Genomic DNA, 18770 nt, shown 5'->3' with positions numbered 1-18770 from the left:
CAGGACTGGCCGTTGGAGGGTTTCTATGGAACTCTGGTTTTCCTCCCACCTCACAGAAGAAATTGCCTCTAGAAGGAATCATTTTTCTGCCACACCAACCACCCAGCTTCTGAGACACTACCCTTGCCCAGCAGCTGGTTTATTTTGATGTATTGCAAGATTATTTGTTGTAACTGGTGAGGTGTGACTCATAAAATGTGCTGTATTTTGTAAGCACAGTCGTTACAGGTATATTTTACTCCCCCTGCCCAGCCTCAAACCCTGAAATGGTCATTCTCTAATAACCTCTTAAAATTGCTGCATAAAAAAATTCACTGGCTTAAAGGTGTGAACATTGATAAAAGTGGACACACACATCATTCCCACACACACAAAGCAACAAAAGTGGCTGATAGTGTTAATGCATTGTCATACAATAACAGACATGTCTAAAGCAATGAACAAGCTGTGCGCTGAAATATCATGTCAAGTAACTAGACAAGCTAATCTGCAAAAGAAGAAACTACAATCAGGGTACAGTGGGCACACTTCGCAAAGAAAATAAATTATTGGATGTGAAAGCATAGGTAGTTGTACATCTGCTATGAGATATTTAATTTGGTATGGTATGCTAGAAATGTGTTACCAGAAATTATACTATGATTATTATGCTATGCATGCTCATTAGATTGATATAATCCTTCGAAATATGTTTTGAGTAGACTAACCTAAAAGAAATTCTCCTGGTTGAATTTTACCAGAACTTTATACAGCAACTGGGGCCCAATGCTCCCTGAGGAGTAACAAGGAATAAACTAAACTAAAACTCTATACAGCAAGCAATAAATGCTAAGTCTGTTGACACAAAGAACCAACAACTGCAACCACACTTTATTAAAAAATAAATTACTTCAAGTGTGAATCTTTATTTTCAAGCATATTCTGTGCATCAGCTTAATGTTACCTGCTATCGACAGGTTTTTTAATAATAAAGTACAATAACATTAACAGACTTCTGAAACTGAAACAAGGATCAACTGTTAAGAGAACACAAGCTTCAGACTTTATGTTAAACTGCTGTGGATTTAAATAGACTGAACAAATTTCATTTTAATAAAGAGGTAATTACTCAAACAAAGCCCTTGGTAAAATAGAGACAATAATATGGAAGAGGGTAAAGTAGGAAATATGGGGACAAAATTTGACACAATAAAATAATAAAAAGCTGGCTGGTAGGTCAGTTTTCTGGGCCTGCCAGAATATAATCTTTAGAAAACAAAGTGTTGAACAAAATTCACAGAACTTCAACTCAGAAATAATGTTACATTTAATATTAAAAGATCAAATTCATCCACGTGGAATATAAGTGGAGGGTTTTACAACACAGATGATAAAAATGTATTATAGGACTTCCATTATCAAATACACAAGTTGTATCTTGACAGAAATACACACATATCAGAACCCTAAAAACCACGTAACAAGACTATCCCTTAATACACATTTTCACACTTGCTTGCTAACATGGTTCTCATTTCCTAATTGGCAAGATGACAGTGATAAGAAAGACTTGCAGATAACAATTGCACAAACACAAATTACTGTACATGTATACAACAGAAAGATCCATAAAGTGGTGGAGGAACAAATTATGTTTTTAGTCTGAACTCTGAAGTACTTAGCATGCCAAAATATTGAAAACCCCCGTCAGGGATAAAGAAAAAAGTTTGAGCATGTCAATAAATGATTGGCAAACAGATGTTAAAATTAGTGTGCTCCAATTTTTTTTAACATAATACAGTGTACTTGAAAACCCTTTAAACTGCTTGTGAAACTAGAAATATGACAGACAAATTAGTTTAGATTATCGTATAGTAAATTAAGATGAAGGAAAATACAAATGCATGCTTGAAAACAGACTTAAAATAAAATACTGTCTAATAAAGACACTATTATTTTATGGCTCAGATATGCACAATTTAAGAATGAAGCGAGTAAAAGTCACATCTCCAAGAAACTTTCAATCAGGAAAGAGAATAATAAATGTCACATGAAAGATTAGTTGCCAACATTTTACTAAAAATATTGTCAAATTTTATATCATTTTATGAGTCAATTTTTATTAGTGCATGAAAGATGACATGTCCGTGTGTGGTTAGATTTGATATTTATGCATGTCTTTGATTGATTTGATACAATCTGTGAATTTTTTATTTGCAACTGTTAACATATTTAAAAGGGCATTTAAACAAAAATACCCTCCAAATATTAGCGATATAACTATATGCACTCCGTCATTGTAACACCATTTCATACTAAAAGCTCCTGTGGGTGGAGACTGCAAAGTGAACATCACCATGTTATCCTGTGAGATTGTACTACCCTGTGGTACTAGGTCCATATTTCATGCAGTCTTCACATCTTCATTCATTTATGGCACTCTTTTTTTTTCTCCCTTACACACATAATGAAGGCTGATAAGACCAAGCTTTGCACAGCTTCTAATGGGACAACAACAGTCTTTTTTTGACACAATAATCTTTACAAGCTGCAAAACTACATACAAGCTACTGTTGAGGTAACAGGAATTTCTGGTACCTGCCTGTACTTAGTACAAAACTATTTCTTGGCAGGTTTTAAGAAACTTGCAACAATAGCAACTTATGAGACCTGCATAAGTTACCTAAGACAATGCCACAGATAAGGAAATATAAAAAGAAAAATAAGGTGAGCAAATTCATTCCTTTTTTTTAAAAAAGTATGTCTTGAGAGATTGTGTTAATGTTGTCTAGATCAGCATGACAACAACAGGGTAAAAATAACCTGACATTGAAATACCGAAAGAAAAACATTTCACACCACAACTCTTAAAAGCCACTGAGGGCTTACATCAACGCAGGCACTGCCTGCTAGATTCTAGTGACACTTTCTTGTTATTTATTACTGTTCTTAAGCATCCAAACAGTTCCCTCTAAAGACTAAAGTGCAGATTCAGTGTGACAAGTTTTCAGCTCTAAAATAAGTCATCAGACTATTGGGCTTTGAGAGATAAAGGTAGACAAGGTTCCACACCTTCATTTTGTGTACAGCATGCAGTGTTCAGAAGAGCTGATAACGTACAGGTCTATTATGCAAGTTGAAAATGGTCCAGCTGAAAACCATAAAAGTGATGCCTATTTCACATCTCTTGTCGTCATCCTTCAACTGCACACAGTGAGAGCTGTGACCATGCCAGACATGATCTTAACTCCAGCCAGATATTCTTTCAAAGTTTGATGGAATGCATTTCATTTGCAAGCATCTTATCAGCTTCCAATCATAGTGTGGTACTTCAAAACAATACTTTCTTTAAATAAAATTTCGACCAGCTTTATTCAAAGCCTATTCCAAAATTCAAATTATATCGAAGAAAGTGCAAGATCACCACAAAGCAAAAGATCTTAAGTGACTTTTCAGAAACATTTGCTATAGCTTTGCAACAAGAACTTAAGCACAGTAAATACATACCGAAGTACCATGCTGTTATGTTCACTTTTGTCAGAAAATTAGCATCCACATTCATATAATAAAGTCTTTCAGGGATGCTATGTGTGGGACTCACTGTGCATCCATGTTCATATACATTAAAGAAACCAGACACTGATGGGCAGAGGTTATGGCTTAGTTTTATTTGAAAGGTTAGATTTTGATAAGATTGGGTTCAGTGTGAGGATTAATGCTTTGAAAGTGTGGATCAGTGTGGACTTGGGACATACACTAACTTTTGGTTTTTGGTGCTTCTCTCAGCATAATTTATTTTTTTTTAGTTTGGTGGGAGGAGAGAAGAGTGCATCAAATCGGGACTGAACTCGTGCTGTTTTCTGAAAAAAAAATTGCTAATTTTGTCAGAAATTTGACTTTTGGAAACCTATGTAGAAAAGTCCTGTAACTATTTTGAGGTTATTGGAGAGTTAAAACTCAGAGCCAGCTTGTAAGTGAAAATGATGCCCAATCCCTCTCTCTTGCTGCCTTGCGGCCTAGGGCTTCTATGGAATTAAACAACCGTTCCTAAAAGCTGGGTCAACTGGGGGAAGGGTTAAGTGTTAAGCTTGCTGCACTCACAGGTATAAACACTTTGGGTTAGGATACCAGACAGTCCTCTAACCGCTTGGCTGTCTGCTGTGGAAAACTGGGATATCACAAATAAAAAAATGTTCCTAATTTGCATGTAGTATCCTTCAAGAGTATGTCCTCATGTTTCAGGAAATATACATTTGTTTCTGTTTGTGTACATTAATTGAAAAAGATGTTTCAAATATTCTGTGGGAAAAAATCAGAAAAGCCATTTTAAAAGTTTTTTGGGGGTTTAAAAATGACAGTCCCTTTGCGTAGATGGCTTGTTGTCAGATGGTGTGAGTAGGAGCAGGTAAAGCTCAGCTGTGAAACTGGGGAAGCATCTGTTTTTTTTTTAAATTTTTAATCAAACTGGTCTTTTTAGACACTACATAAAAGTTAAACACATACATACTTAAGTACTTCTAAAAAAATATAGTTTGATGGTAAACTGTTAGTGTGCCTGAAACCAATTTCGTTATCTTGCTCAAGAATATTCTGTTTTCAGCATTCAATTGTTATTTTCATAAGAAACGTTTTGACATCCACTAAAATATTTTAGACATATTTTCTGCATTATGATCTCCTCAGCATGAAATGTATACTAAGAATCTGTCCTAAGTAAAAATTATTTACAATCATTATCAACAATAATGAATTCTACTAATAAAGTGTTTGCTCAAAACAAAGATGACTATAAACAGAACCATAATTGATATAATGAGAAAATACTTTGAATGTTGCAAAGTGTACAGAGCAACACCAAATAATTAATGTAAGTGACCTTGTCAGTTTACTCAAAAGAAATCATATGCTTAATACCAAAAACAATTAAATAAAAACACTATGTTTTGTTTTATGGTCATTTTCCCGAAAAAAAGGAATGGTGAATTGACCCTAGATTATTCTAGTGTTTTCAATAAAACCAGCAAATTGACAAAATAATAATGAAATGATTAAATGCAGTTTTTTGCTTCATTACTTTGAAAGAAACTGTTGGGTACTCAGAAATATTTATTATAGCACCAATCTAATATATATTTTGTTTCCACTGTGTATGGAAAGCATTGGCAATAGATTAAACACAAAAGATGCAATTCCACTAAGCATCTTTCACTGTAATGTTGCTTACTGATGTACTACTTGTATCCGATGCTACAATGACTTATTTAGTGAGAAAGAATGAGAGAAAAAGAAGGGAAAGATTACTTATCCAACATCATGACCAGGGTTTTTTTCTGTAAAGAAAAGTCAATGCTCTATATTTATGTACTTTTTAACACAATGTTCAGGACACTGATACCGAACACCATATTTTCTGTAATACTCTTTTACCACCACAATTTTGCGAACAAAATAATAAATATTAATAATTTATACTTACAAAAGCCATATTCTGAGCAAAAACATATGAAGACTTTATACAGAAAATGAAGATTAAGCCAGTTAAGATGTTTTAAAGATCATATAAATGTTTGAGCATAGTATATCTGACTTGCATGCAGTCTCTCTAACAAAGCACTATTAAGGCAAAACATGAAGAAAAGGATTAGTGTAGTGCATCTTTTTTCAGTCTCTTTTATCCTTACTGTCCCCCAAGATATTGATCATTAATGTCTGCATGTACATGTACTTTCTACTCCAAACAAATGTTTATTGGCATATTGCATACATTACTCATAAATCCCAGAACGTGCAAAATGTAAGCTCTAGGTTCTCTTCTCTTTTCCCCCCAAGAAACATGCATTCAAATACAAGTTACATAGTGAAAATAAAACATTTATATGAAAAATACAATGAATAATTTAATGCCAGATTGTTCCAGGCAAAAAGAAATTTAAAGGCTAATCCAAGAGAAAATTCTTTCCAAATAAATAGATATATTCTATAGAAGGATGCTAATTTCCAAAATCTGAGCAAATAATTTGGCTCTGTTAACAAGATACAAGCCCTTGAAGATCAAATTCTTAACTGGTTTACAGAAGAAAGTCTCAGTGGAGGTTAAATCCCCAGAGTGGGCTCAGTGTCATGTCAGATCCTCGGTAAGATTCAAAGATATTGTGTTTGTTTTACTTTTGAGGACTCCAATGTCATTGCAAATTCGTAAGTGCTTTTCTCCAAAGAAACTGACAAATTAAAATTCATTTTTGTCACAAAGAATAACAGTCTGTTCTAATGACCCATCAAGATTTTTAATGCAAAATATTGTTTACAACATAGGGTAGCCTTTCTGAGCAAGCACTCTCTTCAATAGAACACAGGTGTAAAGAAGATTAAGTATATCTAAAATTAAATAGGCTTATTCTGCAAACACATCTCCCATTAGATTATAAAGAAAAAGTATATATATATAATACTTATAATATTTAACACAATAACACATGTAAAATACAAATTGGACTGCACTGAAGAATTCATATCACATCAGAAAAAATAAAAATCATGATTGTGTATGACAAATTACTTTGAAGAATGGATGAGGAAAATACTGAACACCATGCACAAAAGACGAAAGAAAAATTGCTTCTATTTCCTAAAAGGATCACATTTAACTAATTATCAGTAAACACCTTTTACTTCTTTCTCTGCATACAAGTCAAATCTTAACAGTGTGAAGCAGGATGTGCACTTACATGTGTACACATGCGTATCTTCTTTTTTTTCTTCTTTTTTCATTGGCAAGATGTTAACTTGCATTCAAATGAAATTTTGCTAATGATGTTTTATAATTTCCTCTTTAATCAGCAACAAAGACTACTGTTTGTGTTAGTAAATACCTATGTCACTAACAATTTTGGAATGAAAGTTTATGTGGCTTCTTATAAAATATTGAAAACATCACTTTACCCTAAAGATGTATCTGGGTACTTGAATATACTGCAAAATATTTTCTATCATTTTTATAAGTAAGGATCCACACTGGGTGTAAGGAGTGAGGTTTGAAAAAAGTTTAAAAAAACTAATAAAACTTGTACATTTATAGTCAGGAACTGATCATAATACAAAGAAATTGTACATGCAAACAGCAGAAAGAAGAGATGGAAAACAATAAGAACATATGGGTAACAGACAAAATATAAACTAATAACAATTCTAATTTTCCACAGTACACAGATTCTTGGGCAGTAAAAACTTTATACTTTAAAGTTTACATGATTAAAAGTTACAACCTTCTTCAGAAAAAAAAAATCTCATTTATTTCACAGCAGACACAATGGCTTTCAAACCATTTTTATAATTAGCACTTGACATTGCATCAACCCACTATGAGAATCAAGGAATTTGTAATACAATGCTTGAATTGAAAACAGACTAAACAGGTTATAAGGCCTCATTTAAAAAATAAAGGATGCATGCACTGACCATAAAGTTTCTACCAGAATTTCCCAAAAGCTCACTTTTTCCTCAATATCTTCACTTTTAAAAACTTACAAATGTAAAATGTTTACAAAACATTAAATTCATGACTTATTCATCAGCAGCAAGAAGACACATTAGTATATGATTTGTTTCCCTTTGAATAACAGGGCTTTATCCTTTTTAATTATGTTTTGTGTTTTTGTTTTGCCAGTCAGCCTTAAAAGACAACTGATTGTCATTTTGTATGTAGGTGTAAGTAACCAAATGAGAAAGCAAGCATTTAAAAGGTTTGTGTATACATTCATCACACACATATGCACATCCATATGTGGACACATCATATACAAACTTGGAAGCCAGAATTTATCCTAAACCTTCACTGTGCACTATGGTCATATATCAAATCAATCTGTTCACTTCCCAAGCCCCACCCTTCCCTACTTCCACATACGCCTCTACAAAATGTTGTAAAATTACTTTTTCAAAGTATGCCAACAGACAAAATGATAAATAAAATATTCAGCTTTTCATGCTATGCATCACCCATGAAAATGTATGGCCCCAAGGCAACTTACAGTCCTAAATCATTGTGTTGTTGGAGTTGCCATGCACTTTTAGTCAGAACCAGTTCCAGAATCTGCAATTGCTAAAACAGAGAGGAAGATTTCCTTTCCAGATTGTTCAAGGAAACAACTGTAGGGCATGGCTTCTGTCATACTGATGTCTCCCGGAACACCCGAGTGGAGCTCTGCCCTTGTCGGATGTGAATGTAGCGTGTGGTGTCCACCTCCGAGATCTTCACCTGCGTGCTGGGAATGATGATGTCACTTGTACCTGGCAGGGGAGAAAGCTCTGCTTTTGGTGTTGGTGCTGCACAAACAGGTCACAATTTCTGTAAGTGTCTAAATCAAAAGGTGCTGTAAGAAATACTTTACAGTTGACCTAGTCTTCTTAGGCAACCACTAAAAGATTTAAAAACAGTGTTCAGAAGACTACTTTATCTGCTTTCAGCAAAACCAAGGTCCACATGGATAAAAGAGTAACCTACCTTCCATCTCCTATATCAAACAAGGTCTTATCAAAAGATGAAAAAAGAAGCCAAGATAAAAAACCATACTGAATCTATGATTATAGTTTAGTTCATTTCCACTTTCTATCAAAACATACACATGGACAGAAGACAGCTTCTAGCACTATGAAGACACTACTCCGAGGGCAGTTTTGTTTTCTGGAGATTTTTGGAAATGTGTCTTCATTGTTAAATCTGCAGTGATTGCCCTTTATTACTGGGATGCATATAGTCCTGGCATTGTTCTTCATTTTTATATCATTCTTTACTGTTTCATGGATACAGGATACTTTTCTGCTAATTCTGACAGCTGTTACATCAATGCACAGTGATCAATGATTGCATCATGCAAACAGATATTAGCTCAAGTCGTGTATTTTAAAAATGTTATCAACTTGTTCAGCTAAAGCACTTTCAATGCAGTGCCTTAGAAGACAACTTAGATGACTGTACTTCATGAGCTTTCTTAAACAAAGGTAGCTGTGACACTGTGTATCTCAAATGCATGAATGCTGATGAAATCATGTGCAAGTTTTGCCTATAAAGTCAAGTCTGCAAAAGCTAACAGAAAATTATTGATAAATTATTGATAACAATGCTTTTATCCCTAGTAAGCAGGCAATTCTGCAACTGCATGTAAAAATTACATTAAATCTTTTGAATATATTCACACATAACTTTCATATAAATCAATGCCTATCAATGTAAACAGATTTATATATGGTTCTTTTAACCTTTCAGATCAAATCACTTGCCTTTTTTGTGAAAGTTAACAAATAATGTCTACATGTGATACTTATAGCTGGTTCTTTTAAAAATGAATCCACAACCCTAATCTTGATTATTAATGCTATAGGACAAAAGCCCACTGTAAAATCCTTTTTCCATAATACTGGTCTTTCTGTCATAATTAAGATGATACTAAGAGCACAGACACCATGCACTAACTAGAATGACAGAATATTGTGAAGGATGTTTCATAAAGTTACTAAATCTACTTAAAGCACTAAGCACAACAAATGAGTACAAAACAAAATAAAAGAAATCAAAAAGCTAAAACACAAAACAAAAAAAAACAACATAAGTGCAACATCCAGACCATGTCATAATTGAATCTTATAGATACTACATACTTCAAGCAAATTGTTAATACAAAAGAATGCTCTGGAAGATCCTGGTAAAGCAGACAAACTTGGAATACACTGGCATAATACATCTACATCAAATCAAAAGCAAGATTTAAAACTCAAAATGTCTACCACACAAAGCCAGCCTAACTCAGATAATGACATTCCTTTAAATGCATTAGTTAGGAAGGTATTTATATTGGTGGGTGGACAAATTCCCAGCATAAGCCTAAGCTGCTCAACATATCTCCTTGAAAGACTAACATGGCTAAAGACTTGTTTTTAAATATTTGAATATATTATGCTGTCAATGTTCTTTTGGAGTAATTTTGCAAAAATCAATGCTAAGGAAAGCTTAAAGAATAGATGGATTGTGAACACCCTTTTTAACCTTCATTGAACTGACCATTTGCCATTGACAACTTTTATGAAAAACTCTTAAGCTGGCTTTGTGTTCAGTTGGTACATGTAACTATGCATACACTCTTGGAACCACATAAGACGTCAAGTCTTCAAATTCTATTTTCAGCTGGATTTTACTTTTTTTAAAACACTTCCAGGAAAGTCCACCTAAATATGCTCATAGTAAGATGGCGTCTTCATCTGCAGCACTTGCACACAGAGCAAAGATAAATGATATATTTAATAACTTAAAACAAAATCACTTTCTGCAAAGGATATCACAATTTTATCCTCTTTAGTCATATGTGGTTCCTTTAAAATAAATATAACAGAAAAGATACAACATAACTACAACATAACTTACAAGGCCACAACAGCAATACAACAGGGTTCAGGGCCACACAGGTCAGAGTAGTGTACAGGGGCACAGGTGAGTCGCTGAGGAGGACTGGCCATTGACTGTCTCCCTCTGTTTCACCGTCTCTGCCTGGGCTGCCACAGGCCCTGCTGCAGCAGCAGGTGGGCTCACAATGCTGGAAACCACCTCACCATGCATAACAGGAGTACTGTCACAACAATCAGGATTGGCCAGGGAACAAACGACTTGGCTGTCCGTGAGTTCTTTTTTTACAGTCTGGCTATTTGACATATCCATGAGTTTGGATTGTGCATCTGGAAGGTCAAGAACTTTTGTATGGCTATTTTTCTTGTCCTCGCATATTATGCCTGGCTCTCTAGTGGGAGTTTCACAAGCAGTTTCTGAATCAAAGCCTTTTTCTTGGAGTTCTGTGTCTTTAGAAACCAACTCTCTCATGACCTCATTATTTGAATTAATATCCCCACTGTTTGTGATTAACTGCTTCGTCTCATCAAATACATTTTCTATTTGGTTGTTTTCAAATTTCCCTGAGTTATATGGCCTTCCTGCATTACTCTCCATCTTTACCGTCTCTTCCTTTGTACAAATATCATGAGATAAAAGATGTAAATGAACAGAGTCCACTGCAACAAGGTCGGCCTCAGAGTTTATGCCTTGTTGATATTCATCAGAATTGTTGGAATCCTCCAAAGTCTCCTCATAAAAGTCTTCTGAGGATGAACTGTGGTGGCGACTGCGCGGGCGGCGAGGCCAGCGCAACAACACACGTTCAACCACACACACTTTGTGTGCAATCTGCTGAAACGAGCGACTGTGCTCCAAGCCAGCAATGCTGGGCCCTGGGGCCTTTGAGCAGCTTGTCTCATTGGCCCCATCCACACCCCCCGACAGCTTCTCAGAACTGGTCTGCTTGTCTTCTGAAGGCTCTGAAGAGCGACTCTTGATGCTAACTCTAAACTCTGGTATTAACTCTTGCTCTTTCTCAAAGACAGCAAAGTCATGGATATTAAGAGAATCAAACTCAGAGTCAGGCACAAGTTCACCATTGATGGACAAGCCACGTCTACGTGCAAACGGCTTAACATGATGGAATTCAAACATATTGTCCTCAAGATCTTTACCTTTTCCTGGCTTTATTCGTAAAAATAAATACACAGGCTGCATACAAAAAAAAAAGAACAAAAAAAAGGAATCAAAAACATGGGTAAAGATGGATTATTAAAGAGCAAAAGCTAAGCTTCCTTCTCTCTAGAAATATGACAAGCAACTGCCTGAGAACTTTTCACCCTATTAGACACATTAAACACAATGGTTGGTGAGAAATATTTGCTTGCTCTTATTATAATCTTGATGTAAGATTTACTGCTATAACATAGAACATTACGAAAGTTTAGCTGTATAGGATGGAAATTACTATTAGAAAAAATGATTTTTCACTTAAATCACAGCAAAATATTTGTCCTGGTACATCTTGCCATGTTTCCATATGTAAAAACATGGCTAAAGAATGAGAACCAAAGTCACATACTTACCTTGTGGTCTCCCATACATGTATCTCTGCCAATGATGTCATACTCTGGTTTAGAGCATGACTCCTGGGGTGGCAAAAAAATATCAAAAAGCACCACAATTAATCTGCCTCAGCTGTTCTATGACAGTGCAAAATGTTTAAATCCTAATCTACACCAAAACAGTGACCTCAAAGGTTGCCTTCCCTGTTAAATATTCACTTGTTAAGTGTTACACTGATATTACATTATAACAAACTTGGAGGCAATTATAGACCAATAGTCATAAAGGGTTTTTTTCTCTTTCTCTAAACTGGTCCAACTGCAGCCAACTGATAATAGCATAACCACCAGATAATTACATGTGATATGATGTCTTTGGCACTGTGAGACAGTAGGATGCGGTCACACCAGGATGGCACTCGAGTCTTCATGTAGGAAAAGCCATCACTCACTTCTTCCGTAAATGGGTAACTGACAAGTAAATAAACTGATATTTTCTGTGGATGCATAAAATTACTTTAAACAGGCTTCATCATATACATTGAGAAAAACAACTGAATAAAACAAATACATATGTTTGTGCATCTATATTACATGTTTAAGCTCATACTTTTGTTTAGCTGTAATTTAACCACAATGCTTCAACTTTATTTCTACATTATAATTCTTCAAAAGGCACTGCCATTTTTATGTGTGACGATGCCCTGGACTTCCCATCACAAGGAAACATATCAGCATTCCCATCTGTTCAAACATTATGTTCTGAGACTCAAAAGCTACTATTATAATTAAGACCTTCCATATCGCTACACCCTCTTATATATGACCCAAAACTATTTCACTGATGTATTTCATTACATAAACATCATCCCTATTATGACTACCTCATCAGCAACACTTATGACCAACAGTTTAAGCTCTATTTCAACCTTTTGCAGCAGTTGAATGCTGAAAAAAACAAACAAATTAAGTACGTTTAAAAATAGACTGCTTGCGGAACCATTTGCCCTACAACTTTGAGCAAAAATACTGTAAAATAAATTAAGTACATTTAAAAGAGACTGCTTGTCACCAGTTACTTCAATCCAAAACTGTATATTCACAGCCATATCAACTATCTGGGTCAAATGGACCCCACCATGACCCTATTACCTCATGTAAGACCCAAAAGACAAATTCATTACTGATGACACAGTAGCTGTTAACATCAAATATCACCAACAGACCCATGTTGTTTGAACATCATCTCACTTTTAAAAAAATGGCTGCTTGGCACGACACATTCAGAGAACAAATCTGTGCATGTTTCTTTTTCATCCCTTTGTCATCATTTATTCTTTCATTTGGGGATTCGTTTAGCCTGGGCTTGGGTCACGACTTCCAATGTTGGGACAATGTGTTTGATATGGTTTGGGGTTCAAATCACCCACCCAGGTTCACCGTTGTCTCTGTTTACATCAATTGTGATTTATTAACATTTTGGAGAAGTTAAAAAGTAAGATTCTTGGGACCCACTATGTTCTACTGACACTTTTCTCCCACATTTAAAAAAAAATACATACAGTGGTGCATTTTAAGAGATCTTTGCCTACCATGCTACACACTTATTGATAAACTGCTCTTCACCAGTTAGGCCCCCTATAAATTGATAAACCAGGGCCATCACCCTTACTTGTGGTTGAATATGCATGTGTAGCTGAATAAGCAAATACTACTTAGGAAAAGTATGTGTGCAAGTGACTGAGGTGTTCACAAAATTTGATGAACATGGAGAGACATTCCTAGAAAAGCCAGCAAGGACAAAAGACACATAAGATGAGTGAAAGTGGGAATGGTGTAATTCCTTGCTGAGACAAGGTATGTTACAAAATAGCTCTGTAAAAAGAACTTTGAAGTATTATATTTTTGATTGTTGATTCCCGGCAAGTTGAATTTATTGTCAGACAAATTGCACATTTTCAGCAAGTTAAGAACTTTGTGTGTTTGTCAGTCTTTAGTATTAATTACAGGACAAGGTTGCAGGAATTACGTGATGGGACTGAGTTGGTTTATTGTCAGATCTTCCCTGGAAGTTAGTGCAGATCCACAGAGATAGTCCATGTGCTTAACAGGTCTATAGAGATGGCCTGCATGTCACAGATCTGATGGAGAGCAAGAGGAGCTTCGTGTCTTCACACCCACCAAGTCAGCAGGCAGAGTATCCTTCTTGAAATACTTGGTTGAGAGGTCTCTCATTATCGTCATAGGTCCACCACAGCGAATCACCAAAAGTTGTGCTAATTGTAGGTTTATGGCCTTAGCATCAAGGGAAATAGCCATGGAATAACATAAGAGTGTTGTGCCTACACATTTGAGGGCACAGACTACAGCAAAAAGTGCTGCATTTTCATTTAACATACTGATACTGAACTGATCCTGAACCCAGTTCTGTTTGAAACCGTGGGCAATAGCTGCATCTGTTCATAATATTGGGCATAATATTGAATCATAATACTGGTCTGATGGGGTGATAGTGCAAGATTTAGCGAGTGGGAGTGAGAAAGATTTATCGAGTGCAAATCCCTAGTCAGATAAACTATACGCTATTTGAACAGCCTGGAAGGAAGATTTTATGTATGAAGTTGTAGCAGGGAGATAATCGAAGTGTTTTTTCATGTTCTGCCACGGATATTTTGCAGTTCACAACTTATCAAAATTAACATCCTATTTCAAGTCTAAAAATGTAAATCACCTTGGTGGAAAAGTGATCTCATGCTCACACAAGCGGTCTTGAAAAGATGATAGTTCCGTATCATACTGCAGCAGCTGCAATAAATCAGGAGCACGAAAGGTCAACTTTACCAATGATCTGCATCAACTACAGATATACATATATATGGAAAGAGAAGCAGAAGAATAGGTCATCACAGATAATATAGTTGGATTCTTCTATGAACAAAAAAATATATGGCTGGCTATATCTCCAAAGGCAACATTATTCAGACTTCTGTCGAATAAGACATAATAGCATGGTGTAATATTTGTTACAACACAAACACACAGTGATCAATAATGGACTATTTTTACACTATATCTATTATCTGGCACCTTTTAGTAATATTGGAAAGAAAAATAAATCATCAATGACTAGCCCACATTTACTTAAAGACATCATCATCACTAATCTTTAATCACTGTGTATGAAAAATCAATAACAACTTCATCATGTTAGCTAAGAAGGGAACAAATGTAAAACAGTTTTCTAAAACAACACATACCTAAATAACTGTAGTAAGACTCACCCATTTGATAGTGTTGGAAAATAGATCAGCATGCTTATCATGAAAGTCAAAGCTCTTTGATTCTACAGTTAGCACAACCTGATCAAGATGGAAGAAAAAACATCAAAATGATATTTCTCTCAGCAATACCTTTGAGGATGCATACAAGAGCACACAAATGTACAGATGCATGCACACACACACACACAGGCAGAAGGATGCTCACAAAACAGAGCATTTTCCTTTGTTAAAAAGTTACAGAAAAATACCCTTTTTGGTAATAATTCCAGCTGTCCATTCCTGATTGGCTGGGGATGACCGATAAACAGAATACAAAATTAACCAACTCACTCCAACTTCATCTCTTCCTGCTTAGGTGGTGAGTCCCTCTCTCAAGTTTTTCACCTGAAAGATAAAAGCTCTGGTTGCGTAGTTTAAGTAGGGAAGGCATGGAAAGCAGCTTCCACAGAACCACAGCACACAGGCCTGCTAGCTTGTAACTTCAAGACTGACCAGTTAAGGTGGGCAGCCTGGAAGAGACAGACAGACATCACCTCCCCTGACCTTAGCCAGTACTTTAGGCAGAAGGACTCTGGGTGAAAAGGCATATAAACTGAGTCACTCCCAATGTAGGAACAAGGCATCTGCTGCCCATGTAGATGGGTCCAGAACTCAAGACACAAATGTCAAAAGTTTTGTTCCAATGAGCTGCAAACAGGTCCACCAGAGATTTAAAAAAAAAAAAAAAAAAAATTTGACTACCGAGCTGAAAACCAGTAGGCTGGAGAAACCATATGGAATGAACTACCTGCCCTTCCTGCTCAGGGAGTCAGAAATGACATAGGAATGTGAGGCATCTGCAGTGTGATCCTGTGCTTACGACACTACCACTCTAGCAGACACATCTCAGGGAACATGGTGCCCCCCTTGCTGACCTAAGTAGGTCACTGCCGTGGAGTTGTCTGATTTTATCATGATACAATAGCCCTTTTGGAATCTCTGCTATGAGGCAAAAACCACAACCAACAAGGTCCAAGGTGGGTGAAAAACTGGAGATTTACAGCCAGGCATGAAGGAAAGGGTGGGGGGATTGGTTGATTGTATAGTCTCTCCATTCACTGGTTCTCCCTGGCTAATTGGATGTGGACAGCTGGAACTGGGTAGAGGGCGATATCCCCATATAGTCATGCCATCTGGTATAGTTAAATTAAAAAGCCACAAAGCAGCAGCAACTACTTTAATAATGATGATGCTAATGTGGCTGCTTTCAGTCACAACCGTAGTACTACAACCATAGTAATAACACACCAGAAGGTGATAGCATCAATGTGAGGAAAAAAAATCAAGAGATCATCTTTTATTCAGGATAAGAGAAAAAAAAAAATCAACTGACTCTGAAGACCACTCATATTACCAATCATTGTTTAAATTAGTAAATGCAATTTTTATGTACTGTACATTAAGTGATCAGCAGGTTTTTCAATGAAAGTTACAAAACATTTAGTTTTGGGGATAATCACTGAACTTTTCACAGCTCCAAGAACTTGTGGCAAAGCTTTATGTTTGACAACACCCTCTGTATTAAGCATATATGTGAACCAGAAGGCAGCAATTTCCATTGATGCTAAAAGTCAGTAGTATTTCTGCATGATGATTCTGCATTCAGACTGCCCTGAGATAACAACAATAAACTGACTACTTATTTCTGACCCCTGTACCTATCTAATTAAACTGTAGTACTAAGACAAATAATAAACTAAAATATACCTTGCCATTGCCTTCCTCTGTATAAACCACCTTATTCACTTGGTCTTTTTTTCCATATGTCTGTTCCTTCACAGCCTTTGTTGTCAGCGCCTACAGAAAAATAGTGGAACACTGTCAATGGAAATTTTTTCCAAGTGTTCTCTAAAATTAAGAACATTAAATACTCAAATAATGAGGAAAACCTTCCATTTTGTGACAAATGTTAATAACTATTAAAGTGATCTTCTACATTTAAAGAACCATTTGATCATTTTCATCACGGACACAAAGACAGGATTCAATATTTTACTGAAGATATCTAAAACCTGCGCATAAGCCTTTCATAAGTGAAAGAAACAAATGGAAAAGCAATTTTATTTTTGTGTAATACAAGTACTCTATCAATGAAATCCTGTGTTGCAATCTATGAAAAACAAGTTGTATATCATGATAAAATAAATATTGCACTCAACAATAATTTTTGTTTTCAATCGGCTTGCCTTTATAAGCAGACAGGAATCCAGGCGGAAGTTAAAATCCCCAAAAATAAACAGTGGCACTTTGCTGTACTGGTCATTTTCAAACCTGAGTACATCCACACATCCATTCATCATGAACATATTTAAAGTGTTAAATATTCCTCTCTCCATTAGTACATATATTTGCACACACACACACTTCAGGTCAACTAGTATTATTTGTTATTGTTAAAAATATGAAGACTGCACAAGACCATCTCCCATTCCCACTGAGCTTCATCATGTGTGTGCCTGTATTAACACAAAGGGACCCAGACTACATAATGTAAGACTAATCAGACTATTTGCTTTTGCATTTAAGTGATCAAGGAGTTATCAGAGGTCGTGTGATGGTTAATCATGAGCAAGGCCCAAATATGTTAGTAGCTGCACCATGCTTTGCATTTAAAAAACATATCTTCAGTTTAACAGACTAAAAGACAGTATCTCATCTGTTTCTGACTACCATATAGCCAAAGTCTTATCAAACAATAAAACAACAGTAAAAGAATTGCAAGAAGACAATGCTGCCAAACTTCTACCTCTGTAATGTGTGTAGCAAAGCTCTCCTCCTGTTGCCACAGTATAGAGATGGGCTCTGCAAATGAGAAATTATCACTAGACATTTTTCTAAAAGCCTATTTTTATTATCATTCTAGTATGCTAACTATAATAAAAGGCAAAAAGTTTGCCATGTGAAACAAATACTTTTCAGAATTTAAAATTATGGGTTAATGAATTTATACTTCTCTCAAAGTTTTGTTCATTGAATTTTCAAAAGGATTAGTTTTTTTTTATTATTAAAATTAAAAACTGCTTTCAGTTTACTATCGCCTTTTTGGTAACAAGAATTTCTGCCTGCAAGCGTTTTAAGTACTTCATCCCACATAAAAGCACTTTAGAACACAAGTATTCTGTGCAATTATGCAATAGCATTTTTGTCTGATACTTTGGCTATATTAAAAAGCTATTAAGTATGTTTCACATTACAACTAGCTGCACATGGCTCTTAGCTTTATTTGTACTATAATATTTTTTACCCATTTGTCCTTTACGCAGTGAGCATTTATGCTGAATCCTCCCTAGTAAGTAAAACTTAGCTAAATGCCAACACCTATCATTTTGCAATTGCTGCATAGAAAATCTCCCATCTACTCTGGGTTCTTGTTTTATTTTTAAAATGTTTTGTAAATATCCCCAATTCTTCCTTCATTCTTTTGCTTTTAAACAATAAAGGTTCCATTTCTCTGTAAAAATTTGGTGTTCTGGAGGTAAAGGAAGAACGAATATCTGTTTTCTCCAGAGCTGTATAAAATATAACAGTACT

The 18770-nt window shown here is 35.5% G+C and overlaps 1 protein-coding gene across 2 annotated transcripts in view; it reads right to left on the bottom strand.

Moving 5' to 3' along the window:
- Positions 1–885: 885 nt before the first annotated feature.
- The window catches only part of LOC112563612 (type I inositol 1,4,5-trisphosphate 5-phosphatase-like), a 42728-nt gene continuing 24843 nt past the window's right edge, over positions 886–18770 (bottom strand). The window contains exons 10-18 of one of the 2 annotated variants that reach the window (XM_025237738.1): positions 17986–18041; positions 17426–17510; positions 16947–17036; positions 15201–15278; positions 14651–14724; positions 12279–12390; positions 11941–12003; positions 11530–11566; positions 886–8301 (exon numbers count right to left, since the gene is read on the bottom strand). In XM_025237738.1, coding sequence (XP_025093523.1) covers positions 8144–8301; positions 11530–11566; positions 11941–12003; positions 12279–12390; positions 14651–14724; positions 15201–15278; positions 16947–17036; positions 17426–17510; positions 17986–18041 — 753 coding nt within the window. In that variant the 3' untranslated portion in view covers positions 886–8143. Of the gene's footprint in view, positions 8302–10393; positions 11567–11940; positions 12004–12278; positions 12391–14650; positions 14725–15200; positions 15279–16946; positions 17037–17425; positions 17511–17985; positions 18042–18770 lie in introns of both variants that reach the window. The other variant, XM_025237736.1, reaches the window with a different exon arrangement.

The sequence above is a fragment of the Pomacea canaliculata genome, linkage group LG5, assembly GCF_003073045.1.
Source record: "Pomacea canaliculata isolate SZHN2017 linkage group LG5, ASM307304v1, whole genome shotgun sequence".
NCBI classification, from domain to species: domain Eukaryota; kingdom Metazoa; phylum Mollusca; class Gastropoda; order Architaenioglossa; family Ampullariidae; genus Pomacea; species Pomacea canaliculata.
This window is presented reverse-complemented; position numbering and strand designations above follow the sequence as displayed.